Raw genomic sequence first — 16,557 nt, 5'->3', positions numbered from 1 at the left:
CCTCCTCCTCCTCTTCCTCCACCTCCACCTCCAGGTCTTCCTCCTCCATCACGTCCTCGTCGTAGTCGTCGTCTCCGAAGAACAGCTCGGCGCCCCGCCCGCCGGGTACAAAGGCATTGACATCATCCGGGAGCGCAGGGGCAGGTTTCTCTCCCTCTCCTGCATCAGCAGCTCTTCAGCCTCCCTGGGTGCCTGGAGCCGGGCTGCGCTTTTATCCGCAGCTCCTGCTCCCCTTTGCATTGCCGGCGCCGGAGGGGTGGGGTGCAGGCGAACAAGTGAAAGGCAGAGGCTGGGGGGTGCGCCCAGGGGAAGTGCATCCATTCACTTGGCACACTTGCACCCCAATTCCCCGCTCCTTGCTTTTCTCTTTTAATCCATTGTTTGCTTGGTTTTGACATGGGGGCCGTGGGGGGACCAGTCTGGTTTGGATGTGTTGGCCTTGTCTGCCTGGTCCGCTTGGAAGAGCTGTAATATTTCTTCCCCCCAAAACATATATATATATTTTTTTTACTAAGTCCCCAGGGGGAAAATCGGATCTTTTTTTTTTCCTCGCAAACAGACACTGCTCTAGACAGGAACATGGCCAAAATTTCCTTGGAGGAGTCGAAAGAAGACTTGAGCAAAATATCTGAGGAGGAATTGATGAGATGGAGCAAGGAAGAGCTGGTGAAAAGGCTGCGGAAAGTCGAGAATGAGAAAATGAACCTGATGGTGGAGCACGGCAACTTAATGAAGGATGTGAACCGGAGGCTGCAGGTTCACCTGCACGAGATCCGGGGGCTGAAGGAGGTCAACCAGAAACTGCAGGACGACAACCACGAACTGAGAGAGCTCTGCTGTTTCTTGGATGACGATCGGCAGAAGGGCAAGAAGCTGTCCAGGGAATGGCAGAGGTTTGGGCGGCACACGGCCAGCGTGATGTGGAAGGAAGTTGGGGTGTATCAGCAGAAGCTGAAGGAGCTGGAGGCAAAGCAGGAGTCCCTCATGAGGGAGAACATGGAGCTGAAGGAGATAGTCCTCATGTTAGACGAAGAGAGAAATGGAGCTGGCTCCAGGAGCTCCATAGACAGCCAGGCCAGTTTGACCAATTTGAATGGGGGCTCTGGCACCAGGGATGTGGGGGATGGCAGTAGCACCTCGAGCACCGGCAGTGCAGGGAGCCCAGATCACCACCACCATCACCTCAACCATCACAAACCTGTTGACAACAAAGCTGGAGCCATAAGGAGATCTATGGACGATTTGTCTGCACCTCTTCACCACAGGAGTATCCCCAATGGCCTCAATGGTAAGTCTGTTCCTCTTTCCTACTATATCTCTGCTTCCCTGCTATAGAGACGGAAGCAATCGCTAGTGGTTATGGGACTGAGTCAGGTGCAGGTTGACTCTCAGGTTCTTTCCTTACCTCTGCCACTAATTTCCTTGGCAAGCGACTTTCACCTCTCTGTGACTCCATAAAACAGGGATAAATGATATCTGCCTCAAGGGAGTGTTGTATAAACGTTTGGACAGTGCTTTGAGACAGGCAGTGCCGTAGGAATGCATGTCATCATTTATGATAAGCAGCAGCAGTATTAGAATAAGAGATAATTGCCCTTCTGGGAAATATGGAGCTGTACCCCCCTGTGTTTATCTGTGGTTTTATGAAACCTGTTAATCTGATGACTAGTGCAAAGCAGAGTTCTTCTGATGAGTTGTACTGGTGTTTAAATGCTCATTGAGTGCATTGTTAATGACTGGGGCTGTGGGATGCATGTTTTTATTTTAAATCCTGGCAGACAACTCTTTTTTTTTTTCCTGGACTAAAACATTGATTCCTAACCCATATACCCCCACCCTTTAGTGCTTGTTTTATCTTTAGCTGTTTGCTTGCTGGTCGGTTGAGCTGGATGAAAAGCAGAGTTTGGGCTGTTGGAAACAGTGGTCTAAATCCTCATCCACCCAATAATGGATAAAACCATCACCTGTTAGTTCCATGGGGCTTTCGCTGGCAGACGGTCTGTCTGTGTCCAGCTGAACAGTGCTTAGAAGCTAAGCAGGGCATTGAGTGCATGGAGATTGGCACTGCCCTCCTCTGAAGCAGAGCTGCCTGTGAGGACGGGATTGTTGTTTGTAAAACACAAACACGGTCAGGATGGAACAATCTTGCCGTAGAGTTGTGACAGGCCTCTTTCTGCTGTTCTCATTCAGGCAAAGTTTCTGTTCAGCTGGGGATTTATGATCAAAGTTCACAGTCCATCCTGAATTGACTTCAAAACTGTAATATGTTGGTTGAGGGGGGAGCAGGAAGCGGGGAAGTATTCTGGAAACCGAAAAGATTTCACATTTAGACCTGAAGAACTTCCAAAGGGAGCAGTTTTCATGAGATAAAATGATAAGAAATCATGCTTCTGCTTAATTTTCTGTATATTGCTCAGCCATTTTTAGCTTCCTCAAACCCCTTTACATCCAGGATATTTGGTATGATTTGGCTGTTCTCTAGTAAGTGGGGTGCATGCTACAGCAGCTCCCTTCTCCATGCCTGGAAACTTCAGCCTCAGTACTGCCCGCTTGTGACAGTCAGGCTTGAGTGACATGTCGCAGAAGAAAGGGGGGTGCTGACACGATCAACCTCACCATGTTCCAAATGCGGGAATATTGTGTTCAAAGAGAGCAAGGGATTGTCTTGTAGCAAGAACCGTACCATGGAGCACAGGGTGGCTTGGCAGAGTTGCCAAGTCACTGAGCCCTCAGCTGGAAGGAGTCGTGGCCCCTCTGGGGGGAGCGGAGGACTTGGCCCCTTAACCTCAGGCACTGGTTATGCACTTGGAAGCCTCAGGAGGGACATGAGTGGGCTCTGCAGCCACTCAGCACTTACCAGCTTGATCCCTGAGCGCTGCTTACCCTAAATGCCTCACCCCTCTGTCTTCCTTTGCAAAATCTGTTTCCCCTAGGACAGCTGAACAGAGCACACTTAACCCAGGAGAGGATATAGTGATTTAGAGTCTGGTGCTGCCATCAGGAATTGCAGGACATAGGCAGTTTCTTGAAATATTTTTCTTCCCTCCCTATCCTTCAGTCATGAGTCTGAATCAGTTTGTAAATGTGTGCTACTACCTAGGCTTTTGAAGCAGGTGTTTGGATCTTATTTAATGAAGCTTTGCTGCTTACATTTGAGATGCTTTGTCTGATGTGCATTTGGCAACGTTTAATACTAAATTTCTGTTCTGTGGAAAGAGAACCTCAGAAAGCTCTTTTTTATACCCCAAGCCAAATTCCCATAGGTGTCTCTCTACTGACTTCAATAGAATGACCTCAGGGCTGAGTTTGTCTCATTCACATTAACCGGGTATATTTTTGTAACTTGGATTGCTTGCTAATGCCCTGCGTAAGCATGTATTTTTGTTGGAATGCCCTGATGTTACTGCTTAGATCCCAAGGGCACTGCAGAAAAACAGGCAATTGCCTCCCTTTGCTTTTGCAGGGAGGAGAGAGCCTGCACTTGCTGGGCCAGTGGGGCATGGGTGTGGGATTGAGGAATGTTACCTTTCCATGCCGACTTTCCCCTATGCATCTGTTCCCTCCAACTTGCCATTAAGTGTCGCATGTTGTAGGATGGGAGTGCCCTGCCCAACCCTTCTCTTACCAGGAAGATTGACACAAGTGACTGCAGCTTGTGAAGTAACTTGCCTGGGTTTTCTCTCTGCCTGTGGATGAGGAAATCCATTCAGCTCTGCAAGATGATACTGCTAAAGAGGTATAAAATGCCGAATGCATTGCAGAAGCAAGGGGCCATAACATGGATACCTTTGACCTGCAGCAGTTCTCTCAGGATATGCTTGGCAATAGGAAGGATGAGGAAACAATGGGTTTAGAGGACAGAAGCATTGCTCTCTCCCACAGGGCATGTGTGTGAGGAACTTTGCCCTGATAGGATTATTTCAAGGAAACTCAGTCTGTTGAAATTAAGCTTCCATTTCTGTATGTGAAAGTAACCACCTAGGAGAAAATGGATCTCTGGCTCCCAGAGAGAGAGAGCGAGAATACACAGCTGCATTAGTCCCTTGGGTTTTTTTTGTGGTTTGAGATGTGCAAGGTGGTCCCTTGGGGCAAATCCTGACAAACTTCTCACTGGGATCTTGCTTAGCTTAATACCTGCTGATGGGGCAGATATAATCAATACTCTTCAAACTAATAATCCTTGGTGAGATGCAAATAAGCCTGATCTGGCCAGTTAGGTAGCAGGGCTGTAAAATGACTTAAGTAGTTTTCGTCCTTGGATAGCATCAGTATTCAGTGAAGGCCATATGACTGAATGTGCTTTTGGAAAAGCTGGTGAATGCATATGCAAATGTAGCCTCTTATCTGACCACTTTTGACTGACAGCAAGAAGTCTGGCACTGAGGCTTGCCTGGGACTGTGTTGGAATTTTATTAAGACTGCAATACAATGTGGGAGAGTGAGACAGGTGAACAGAAAGAATCCAGTAAGTCAAGTTTGTAGCTGAGCTGACGATGAGAAACCTCTGCACTAAGGGGACTCTTTCTGTTTGCACTGGATAAAATGGAAGGTGCATGATGGAAAGCAGAAGCTCATTTACGTACTGGAAATCTTGTTTACTTTCTTGCCTCACTGCAGAGCAGCAGTGGTTTAATGCTAGGGTTTAATTTCTTGGTACGGCTGGTGGACTAGAAAGCGCTCTGCCTGCACATCCCAAACAGTAAATGTCCCACAAATGGTTATTTGAAAGGTAGGTGTGACAGAGTCCAAGACAGGACTTGTTTCTCAACCTTTGTGGATTTGAGGGACCCCTCACTGAACTGAAGGCACCCCTTCATAATTTCTGTGAATTGGGTGGCACCCAGCTTCAGAAACAAATTTCTGTATTACATGTGCTTACCTTTTTGTAAAGGCATTGGGCAGTGGGGGTGGAGGGTGATCATGTGGGGACAAGCCTGAGACTGAATTTATTTATTTAGCTTATCTGCTTATCTCTTCACAGCACTCTTCAAAGGATCTGACAGTACCCCAGGGTGTTGGACACTTTGGTTGAGAATCACTAGTGATTTTACAGGTTTCCCAGAGACATTGGGTATTGGCTACAGCTGAGGCTGTGGACTTTGACTGGGGTGTACCAGTGCTCTTGCTGGGAGCAAAGCTGAAGGTTCTTGGCTAAAGGGTCTTGCCCATCTGCTCAGGGTCAAACCAAAAGTCATATTTGGGGTCAGGAAAGAATTTTCACCCAGATTTGGGGGGGTTTGCCTTTCTCTGTAGCCGGGGGTATGGCCATTTACTGGGGACCTCTTGAGCATATACTGACAAAATTTCATAGGAGCAGGACATTGACAGTGGCTCCCCTGCTTTACCTGTGGCAGGTTAGGGTGTGAGGTCTATGTTGAGTCAGGGCTGGTGGTACTCTCTTATAGAATTTTGATTAGGGTTGTATGAGATGGTTGGGATAGGGATGATCCATTCCTGCTTCAGGCAGGGGGCTGGACTAGATGACCTCTGGAGGTCCCTTCCAGCAGTAGTGGCCTTAGGGGAGGGCAAACTGGGTGACCATTGGGGCCCCACACTTTAAAAATCAATTACACAAAATATTTGTATTATCAATATTGTATTAAAATACTTATATTGCAGTTTTATGGATAGGGCAAAGTGAAATTGAAATTGAAAATGTCCGACTCACTTATAGGTCATCAAAATTAAGCCTCTAAGAGGCCCCAAATGACTCTTGCCCACGGCCCCAACACCTCTAAGGCCACCACTGCTTCCAGCCCTGTCTTTCTATGACTATGAGATACGATACTGAAATTGCATGGGCCTAATGGCATTGCCCTTCCCTTCAATTTTGTTTGAGGCTTTCCCATGCACTAAGCAGAACTGGTTTCAGCTGGGCAGCGGCCTTGTGGAGTCAAAAACACTGGGTTGGTTAAACAACATCTAGATGAGGTTTCCACAAGTAAAAGGAGTCTAAACCACAGCCATCCGTCCCATTCTCCTTCCATCAAAGCAAGTGTTAGAAATGAAAGGGGTTGTTTTTTTTTAAGTCCCCACTGGACATCTTCCTGTTGACTTTAAAGGCCATAGGTCAAGTCCAAGGTGAGAAGATGCATTTCATCCCTTTTCTCCTCTCCTGAACATGCATACTCTGTCATATATATGCTCTTTCCTTGCCTTCCCTCCTCCCCACTCCTTTTTTTATTTTAAATGCTTCTCAGTTTTGTAGCATGTGGGGGCCCTAGTAGAAAGTCAGTGTACTCCAGACACTAAATGCTAACAACAGATATGGTATAAATATGGGTGATGACACAATCTGCTAATGGTAGAAGTACATTAAATCTATCATTACTCTGGATACTTTGTCAAAAGTCCAGCTGGCTTTGATTTGCACTAGTTCAGCTGAGCTGTGCTTGGAATAAGGGCAAATACAAATTGTGGCTCTTCTTCTCATTGCTAGAGATTAGCAGCAAGGCAGATGCAGTAATTCCCAGCACGCACAAGGGTCTAGGACTATTTTTTTTTCTCCCTTATGGGCTAAACTTTGTCCTTGGAGGTTCTCACTGAGTTTTCATTGCAGTTGTATGTTCTGCATACACAATTTGTCCCTAACTGGTTTTGCTATTTTCAGTACCTCCTTGCCTCTCTTCAGTTTGATGTCATTTTAATGTATTTATCTACCCACACCAGTAGATTTGACTCTTTAAAAAAACAAGTGGTCCTAAAGGTCTGCAGGAAACCTGTAAATCTGGCATTTAGGCTATTGATTAATATGTCTGCTGTAATAGTGCATCACTGCTATCCACTTCAACAGAAGAAGAATTATCTCTAAAGGGAGAGAGGTGGGAAGATCACTAGTTTTATTGATTCCCACTTGTAAATGTTCCCATATTTTACTAGAGGGTACAATATAATATATTTAAAATGTTGGCAAAGAAACATTTATTAAAAAGAAATAGTTGTTCCCTGTAGGTTGGCATTGATCTGACATGTAGCCACTACTGTGCTGCTTTCTTCCTTTGTCTTTCCCATTCCCTGTAGGCCAAAGTTCTTTGTTTGTATTAGAGCATATGTAATTAATGCTTTATAGTAAATGTGCATATTTATGAGGCCTGAGACACTAAAAAGAGATGGAGTCAGGGAACAGTTCAGAAGAAACCAAGGATATAAGTGTGGGGACCACTCCATATCTCTAGGGCATAGGCATTTTGGTTTGGTATCAGTGGTATCCTGTTAGAGAGTGACTTGGATCAAACAGCTCTGCTGTTCACACCCACATTTTCCTCCTCCCCTCCCCCCCCATGTGAATTATGAATCGAAGGCAGTGGAATCCAAACCCTGACTTTAATTTCATGGAGAGCCTTTTTCTTCATTATGAGCCAAAAGGACCCTCTCAGCAAGGAGGCACTGGATGGGTGTTTGGCAACTTGACCAATATAATATCCTGTGATGCTGACAATATTCAATTTCACAGTGCTTTACAAATATTAATTCTTTGGTACTGCTATATTTGCCATGACAGATTTTCTAGTACTGCAAAGCAGGAGCTACTGATCCCTTGGGGATAAGTAAGAAACCTTACTGTGGGCTGAAACTGGGAATGTAAGACCTGACCAAAATCACTCTTCTTTTAAAACACCCTCCCCCCCAAAAATAAAAAATAAAAAAAAATCTGTAAGTTTCCTATTGTAGTCTTAATGTGGTATTAAAAATGGTGAGGTTTCAGATGCTGACACCAAAATTGTGGTTTGGGTCTCTTGAGACCAGATAATCATTGTCCATTAATTTGGGGTATCTCCATATTTTGTGTGACCAGTTTAAGACACCACAAAGGCTGACTCTTTCTTACCTCCTGCATCCATTGGTACTGAGTACATACTCCCCTGGGAGTTTTGACTGCTTTGTACTTACGAAATGTTGGCCCTTGATGTTTAAATTGGGCATTGGCATTTCGTAGTATCTACCTTGGATATTTATGCCCTACTATGTGGCATCTCTCTGTTGTTGTTCTTTTTCAATCTTGTTCATACTTTTGGCTCCCCTTTCCAAAGAGACATTTTGTTCTTAGCTATCTTATTGGGGAGCAAAACCTCCCAATTAATTAAAAGGCAGTTTTCTTGATGAAATTATCCACTTACATCTGTCATAAGCAATAAAAATAAAGTAAGTGAGCTGTGTTCCTTACAGTGTAAATGACTTGGTTCCCCTGGGAGCTTTTGATCAAATAAAAGTGGATTCTGTGAAACAGTGATCTGATTAAGTGGCAGTTGTTGTTACTCAAAATGCAGGTTTGGCTAGTATTTAGCACATGGGAGGGACTGAGGGAGCACAGGCACTGAACTGAGTTGTACTTGGTTGAGGTATCGCAGGTAAGTAATGGACTTCTAAAAGCTTACGGGATAATTATGTTTTTCTGTGGCCATAATGACCACAGAAATGGGAAAAGAGGAGCACGTGGGTTATGTTGCGGTGTCTGTGGTCACGCCTTAGGATAGTGTCAGCCAACTTCACTGGCCAGCATATCACAGATTAGCTCCACATCCTCCCTAAATGCCATGCCAATTCCCTTCCTCTGCCCAATCTGCTGTTCTGCTCCCTACTCTGTGCTCTCTGCCTGATCCTCCTGCTCTGCCCTCTGCTCCTTGCCCTATTTGCTGCTGCGCTGCCTGTCCCCTTCCTGATCTGTTGCATGCTACACTTGGAGGCTGCCTGTGCCACTTGTGGCACCCCTAGTGTAGGTTGGCCACCCTGCCTTAGGATATGCCACAAACCACAGTGACTGACAGTTCCAGTTGCCTGTTGTTGCTGCCTGGTGCATTAGAAAGAGTGGGGCCGGAACTCTTACCTGTGGGCGCTCGGATAAACCACAGATGAGATCTGTTGTTGCAGTCCGTCCTGGCTATTCTGACTTTATTCATCAGGGCTGCCTTGTGTGCAGGTGCTCTGAAGGGGAGAGGGAGGAATTCCATTGTTGGGCAGCACGTAAACCCACAGCCTTGGCACCAGCATCTTGCTATACTTTCCAAACCACAGAATAAAGCAAGTGAATGGATTAAAAACCCATTTAAAGTAACATTTTAAGTGACTCAAGGAAAGCCACTTAAGGCTGAAACACCACGCTCATTCATGGTTACTCTATCCTGGAAACTCGTTGCACTGCAAAACACGAGCTATCACTGCTTGTAGCATTGAGGTGGATTAGAGTGCAGATGCTCAACCTTATCTGTAACGTGTATTGGTTATATGGATTTCTGTTCATAGAAATCGTTATGTGCAGAGGTTTCACTGCATGTGTAATGGACAGAAAACTGTAAGCAGCACTGGTAGGCACTCACATACTAACAAGTCTTCCCAGAGGAAGTTGACCCATTTCTGCAAATAGATAACTGCTGGCAGAAAGAAGTAACGCTGTATCAGAGAATCTGTCTTCCCATTGCCTACTGAATTGTGAAAAAAGAGGAAGGTTAGCTGTATGTTTTGAATTAACAGTTGTGTGAGCACGCTGCTCTTCATAGAAACAGAAGTATCGTAACTTGTCTATGTTGGTAAAGCACCATTTTACCTGAGGGAGGTTTGAGACCATGTCAGTTCAGTTTTTCTCATGAATGTTTTTATTTGTGAATGGGGTGGGCGGGCTGGGAAATGATCTTGGGATACTGATTGGTCTGAAGTGGTGTTGAGGCACTTAGTGCTGTAGCATCTAATGGTGTTTTTATGTGTGTTCTGTGGGAGGTATTTAATTAGAGTGGCTCTGAGAGCCGTTCTAATTAAAGCTCTGAGCATCTTGTATCAGCATCCCCATGCTTCAAAATGGTGGCAGGCGTGCTTTATCTAAAGCTTATTGAACGAGCTTTATTTAAAGTGCCTCTACCACCGTTCTGAAGTGCGGAGCTGCTGATGCATAAGACATGGAGGCTGGCTAGAATGTGATAGTTACTGAAGGTGGTAATTGCCAATTTTAATTGTGTCTCCTCTGATTCGCTGTAATTACAGCGCGTTGGAGCAGCTTCCTAGCTTGTGTGTAGGCACCCTAAAGTCTTTCTTGTCTGTTAAATCAGGTGGTAATTGGACACTGAAGGGCATGAAAGACCTCTCCTTTCTTATGTTGCTGTTGCAAGAGCTGATCAGAATAAGTCTCTAAATAGGGGCTGTTTGGTTCTTCCTGCTTCTGAAGGGCAAATCCCCCGCCCCTACCTCTATGCATGTCTAAAGAATAGGACTAATACTCTAGCAAAAGCAACTGTCTCTATCATAAATTAAAATGAGACTACTGGCTACCCCTGCACAGGGCATACAGTCTAGCCTTTTGCACAGGGCAGTGGTGCTCAACATTTTGGTCCTGCGGGCCAGACGAGTGATGCAACACCAGTCTGTGGACTGGATAGGATCCCGTGTACCAGCATTGGCCCTGCAGGTCTGGATCAGGCTTGCACAACCTTGACTTGCCCCTGTGTGTTGGGATTGGGCGCCAGGACCTCGTACACCCAATCTAGTATACAAAGCCGTAGCCCATGGTGTGGTCCATGGATGGTGGGGTGCCTTACAATTTGGATGAAATGGCACCAGGAGCTGGATCTGGGCCACAGGCTGACAGCTGAGCACCCCTGGCATAGGGAGTGAAAGATGTGGAATTAAAGCTACTTTTTAACACACTGTGACCTACCTTCCCTTGTCTCATTGACACTATCACTTTTTAGGATGATAGAGGTCTCATAATGCCGTCTTGTTGAACACAGTCCTGCACCTTCCTCTGACACCTTAGGCTCCTGTTTCCTGATCATGAGGTGGACTATTATTTATTATCATTGTACTGAGGTATTTCTTGGGAGCCCCAGTACTAGATCAGGACCCCAGTGTATTAGGTTCTGTACAAACCACGAAAGAAAAGCTGCTCTGGCTGGGAAGACCTTATATTCTAGGTACAAGATGAGACAACAGGTGGACCTTGGATTTCTGTTACTGTGCAGCCTGGTGAAACCATTCTGAACCAGGGAAGAATGCAACTCTTTGGTTTTCATGGTGTTTTAAAGGATCTGACTCCTCAGTGATGTATTAGCCATTTCTCTGGCCTGTTGACGTTTTGTATTTGGGACTAGCTTGTGTGATATTATCATAGTGTGGCTCCCAAAGCTACGAACATGTGGCTTTGGGAGTAGCAGTTGTGACTAGAGGGCTTGCCACCTCAGGCCACAGGCCATTTACCTTTTGCCCTGTGATCTGTATTCCTTCAGTAGAACTTGTATGTAGCCTTGCCAGGTCAAGGAAACTCGGGTCACTCTGCAAAGCAGTTCAGCTGCTCTTTCTTCTTGGTGTAGGATGGTTCAAGATGTTGTGTGGCCTTCTTTCTTCCCTTGCAATAGCCCCAAACCTCTATGGTAAACTTGTCATGGATCTGGCCTCCTGCAGAGGGGAAAATGCGGTGCGAGTGTTTGTGAAACAAGCCAGAAGAACAGCAGATGGGGGAGAAGAGAGCTGACGAGGAGCCCAGTTATGTCCACGGTAAAGGGGGAAAGGGGGCTTCTGGCTCCTGAGGGGAGTTGAAGTTCTTTCCACTGCAGAGCTCAGTCAAAACTAAGCTGTTCCTGCGTTTTGCCACTGCAACAGGAGCATTAGACACCATACTGGCCATATCTACATGTGCAACTAATGTGACTGAATAAACTCTTGTGCAATTTGAGCCAAAGTAAACTAATCCTAATGTCACTGTCTACACATGCATTTAAGCACAGTTATTTACTCTGCTGCTGGATAGTACCTGTAAATTGGTCTATACCGGCCCAATTGCTGTGCACGTATAGATGGTGATGCTTTATTGTGCAGTAAATTAGTCTGTTGTGCAGTAAAGCACACGTGTAGATGTGCCCCTAGTTTCAGATGGTCTCAGGAGGGGTGGAGAGAGCCTCCTTGAGCTGGAGTGTCCCATACCCGTGGGTTTGGCACAGCTGTCTGCCTAGCCCTGGAATAATAATGAAGCTTGTGCTGTGCAGATATGAGAGTAACCTGCAGAGCTGCTGCTGTGCCACACTGTCACTAGGCACTTATTTTATAAAAGGAGGGGATTAGGATAAAAAGGACAAGTCAAAGCAGATCAATAAAAACAACTATTTTTTTTTTAAAAAAAGGTAACCCTTTTGGCATTTCTGATTCTTGATGCTGAGTATTTCTATGGAAACCAGCGTAGCAAAAGGTTTGCTGTCAGTGTCCTTAACTAGTCTACTTAAAAGTAGATGGATGCTGGCTGGATTCAAAAGTATTTGCTCTCTTACCTACAGCCTTCTACCCAGGCCCTCTCAGTCTGCACTAATACATATAACAAAGTTGTATCTGGCTTTCTTTGTTGTAACTGCAGGCATTCACTAAAAGACTTTTACCAGTCTTTCACAGTTTTTTTTTTTTTTTTTTTTTTTTCCTTTTAGCTTGTTATGTACTTCATTTGTTGCATGACATTTGTTGCCATTAATTGTGTTCTGCCCCATGGACATCACCCCTGCTGCTGTCTCTTCCCCTATCTTGGAGTGCAAAGGTATTTTATTCATTTCCTTAATAAATGACTTTAACTTTTTGGATCAGGTTCTAAACACTTTTATTGATATGATGTGGCTCTGGGCCCATTTAAATCACTGGAAAGATGCCTAGTGACCTCTGGAATTTGGATCAGAGTCTTGTATTACACTTGTTTAAATCTTCTTAATATATATATTAAGTGGTAGTTTGATTTCTCTCTGTCAAAGAACCTGATGAGGTTATATATCTGTATTTTCTTTAGTACTCCGTTTTGCCATATCCGCTCTGTGTTCAGCTTGATGGAAGTTCCTTTTGGTTCCGTTTGTGATGTGGCTTCTGCAGTTAATGTGAAAATACCTTTGCTAGTTGATGCTAAGTCATTTCAGCTCCTGATAAAGGTATTAAGATGATCTTATATATATATAGAATCTTAAGACACTTTTATGAAACAGTGTGCTTTTGTCTTCCTAGCTGCTTGTTTTTATCATCCTCTGTAGTGCTTGAATTTGTAGAGGACTCTTGTATTTATATTTTCCCCAAAAGCTGAATATAACTTTGATCTATGCTTTGGATCTGCAGAGTTCTTCTTAATCCCTTCCCACTGAGTTAAAAGCTTGTTCACAGTTGAATGTGATGCAGAGGTATAGGTTATATAGTCTTCACCAGTGGTTCACATACCCCACAAAGATGGGGTGTTGTGCAAAATACAGATTAAAATGTCCCCTTGTTCTTTCTGTTGATTGCAACTCAAATTCAGCAGTGAGTTGTTTGATAATTTACTGATGTTGAGAAGTCTGTGCATTGCTGTTCCATAGGCCTTATGTTCTTCCTTTCTTTTGTTGAATTATTCAGTCTTTCAGATGTGATTTTTAAATTTGGTTTGTTATAAACAATTGTAGATGGTTCATCTATTGCTGTGGACTTGTCTCTCCCAGTTGTGATCGCCCTTGCAATATAGCTTTGTCTTGAACTCCTGGCACATGCAAATCATGCCTCCTGCCATACCATGTGTGTTGCAAAAGACACAAATTTGGGATGGGGGATCAGATCCCAATCATGCCCTTTCTATTTGCTGGTGCAGGGGGGGCCAGGGATCACGATCCAGAGCCCCCCTTCACTGGCAAATTGAAAACCTGGTGGTGCCTGTTCATCCGATTGTTGGCCTTGGCCCTGATGTTTTCACATTCAATTTAAATTGCCATATAAAGTCAGCCATAAAAAATGTTTTACATATATATATCAAATGATACTATCAACATGATAGTCATACCATAAATATAATGTATAGTGGGAGCCGTAGAGTTTGTCATCCTTTCAGCTGCTTGTTTCACATTTTAAAATGTGGGGATCCATTTTTCTTTTCTTTTCTTCTCTTCCCCCCCCCCCTTTTTTTTTTTTTTAAAGCCTGAACATTCACTCCTCTTTGTCCTGGAACATGATAACGCGTGTCTTGTTTCTTGAGAAGTTCTTCTTGCAGTGACTGAAGGTTCCACCTCTAACTGTAATTACTTCTGCAATTTGCAGTCCTCCAGGCTATGTTGGTACATCTAAAGATGAACAGAGTGATATAGTACTATAGTGCCTAGTACTATATATTTAACCACCTTTTAAATGTTGGGCTGTTTTCTCTTCCCTCTCGCCCCCCCCAGTGGTTTTCTGGGGGTTTTATTTAGTTTCTCTGAAACTGCAATTGCTATGGTTGATTTTGTTTTTGGTTTTTTTCCGTGTTCGAGTCTCAAACCAAAATAAAACCCAGAGCCACTTTCTATGCAACCTGTTGTTAAAAGGTCTTTTGTGGTGGTTCTAACTTGTGCTTTGTAATGACAGCTGCTGGAGAGAAGACAGATTTATGTCTGTGGCACTGGATCTGTAAAACGGGATAATACCCAACCTTGGTGTGCCTGAGCTTGGCTAGATTCTAAGCAGTTTGGGGCAGGCACTGGTTTTTATGCGTTGTTGTGCTGGGCATTGCACAAAGACCCTACTATTATTTGGAGCTGTTTATCACTGTTACTGATATTACTATATTGGTAGACTCTACAGACAGAATATGTCTTGAATTTTACCAAGGTAGCGAAGAGATTTTTCTACTACTTTGCAGTAACCAAAGCTTCATATTCTCTAAATTTCCTGTTAACCAATAGTGAAACTGAAAAGGGACTTCAAGTCCAGCACCGTTTAAAATTTTGGGCAGTGTCTTACTGCATGCGTCTACCCCTCCAAGGACAACGGGATCCTGACCTCATTAAGGCCTCTAGATACTATTAAAAGATAACTGTTAGTAACAGGAGTTTCTCACATGGCATTCTCCAGTGGATACAACAGAGTACCAATATAGCCCATAGGAGATGGGCAAGGCTGATGCTTCCATCCTAGCAGATAGAAAGAATAACAGGTAGGCTAACTGTCTCTGGCAGGTAGCAGTTGTTGTCCAGCGTATGGTTTTAAACGTGCTTAATTTTATGTTCTCTTTGTTTTTTATGATGATGATCTTACTGCCTTATGCAGTTCAGGCTGATGCATGGTTCCATAGTTATGAAGAACATTAAACTTCATCTACCATGTTCCTCTATCTTGGTACAAACTAATAATGTCTGTGCTATAACGACTGAAGATGCCTTTCTTTTCCTTCACAGCTGAACTCCCACCTGGCCCCTTGATTGCTCCATTTCTGACTCCCCTAATTTGTTAATGCCTAATAAATTCTGAATTAGGCTTCATCAAAGTAAGTCTTTTTTGTCTGAAGCCAATGTTTCTTAGCATCACCTGGTTCTTATTCTTGCATGCATGGTGGATTTCATTGGGAGGATCTATTTGTCAGTATACCAGCAAATCATTAGAGGGGTGACAAGAATGCAGTAATTCTTCCTAGGCAATTATGTATGGCAGGTTGTTAGTGTGAGTGTAGGAAGTTGAGTGCCTTGATTCTAACATGGAATTGGAACTGTAATGACTTTGCACTCCCACAAAACAGAAAGCACTTCTATTTAAAATGACCTAAAACATCTTCTTTTTTTAAGTACAGATTTTTTGCAGACAATTTTCATTAAAAAATAGATCTGTGAGTCACTCTTCTTTGTATAAAATATAATTACTGCAATATTGGCTTCAGAAAAGGGACATTTGTGACTTTGCTGCTAACCCTAGCTTTTGCTTCATATCTTTTAAATTAGTTGAGTTAAATAACATCTCAGTTCCAAAGGGCTAATTATGTTTCTGTTTGTTTGCCTTGTGCAGTAAATATTTTCTATATGTAAATCCAACCAGTGTTTGTGGAGGGGAGAAGGATCACCCCAAATGAGCACTGTTTAATTATTAAAAGTGTGTGTACAGTTCCTGTGGGGGGGGAGTGAAATGCATTACTGAATTCAGTCATTTTACTAACTTGCAGCTGAATGAGGTTGGAAAAAGAAACTGTCAGGCATCCTGTGTATGACAAGTAATGAACATAATTTGCATCTACTGAAAATTAATTCCTTGATGCACTTATTGTAATTAATTGGTTTTAACTTGCTTAAAGGACAAATACTTGTATTCGTCAATTCTGTGTTGCAGATAAAGGGGAATTTTTTTACTTTACTTTTGTTTCTTAGATGTGCATGGGGAGAGTGTTCCTAGGCACAGTATTTAACAGTGATGTAACAGGGATTGCTTAAAAGCAAGGCAGATGTAGGAAGATTTTGAAGGGGAGTTTGTATGTACCTGCACAAGTGTGTATGCAGTATTTTTGCTTGTTTTCAAAGGTATAGGCGGAGACTTTTCTAAATGACTTGTCATTTTGAGGGCATCAATTATCTGAGTCCCCAGAATGAGGTACACTTAGGACACCTAATTTTTTCAGAAGGGAGGTACTCAGCATTTGCTATGATTGGGTCCTGTTAGAGTGGCAAAAAATCAGGTGCCACTGGTTTCCACCACCTGAAGTGGCTAGTCACTTTTTATAAATCTCAGCTGCATTCCTTTGTGATTGACAGCCTTGTGACAGCTGTAAATGCATTCAATAGGAAATGGTAGCGGCCTTGGCCTGTATTGTAGCTCTAATGAGCCTTCTCATTCCATAGCTATGGAGATGAC

At 43.7% G+C, this 16,557-nt stretch overlaps 1 protein-coding gene across 3 annotated transcripts in view; it reads left to right on the top strand.

Annotated features, from left to right (window-relative positions):
* Positions 1–91: 91 nt before the first annotated feature.
* Positions 92–16,557, top strand: part of CCDC85C (coiled-coil domain containing 85C) — a 180,034-nt gene continuing 163,568 nt past the window's right edge. For all 3 annotated transcript variants that reach the window (XM_019552493.1, XM_019552494.1, XM_019552492.1), the window contains exon 1: positions 92–1,288. In XM_019552493.1, the coding sequence (XP_019408038.1) occupies positions 580–1,288 (709 nt within the window). In that variant the 5' untranslated portion in view covers positions 92–579. The remainder of the gene's footprint in view (positions 1,289–16,557) is intronic.

This window comes from Crocodylus porosus, unplaced genomic scaffold (genome assembly GCF_001723895.1).
Source record: "Crocodylus porosus isolate Cpor-Errol unplaced genomic scaffold, CroPor_comp1, whole genome shotgun sequence".
NCBI classification, from domain to species: domain Eukaryota; kingdom Metazoa; phylum Chordata; order Crocodylia; family Crocodylidae; genus Crocodylus; species Crocodylus porosus.
The sequence above is the reverse complement of the archived record's forward strand: the minus strand, read 5'-3'. Positions and strand labels throughout refer to the sequence as shown.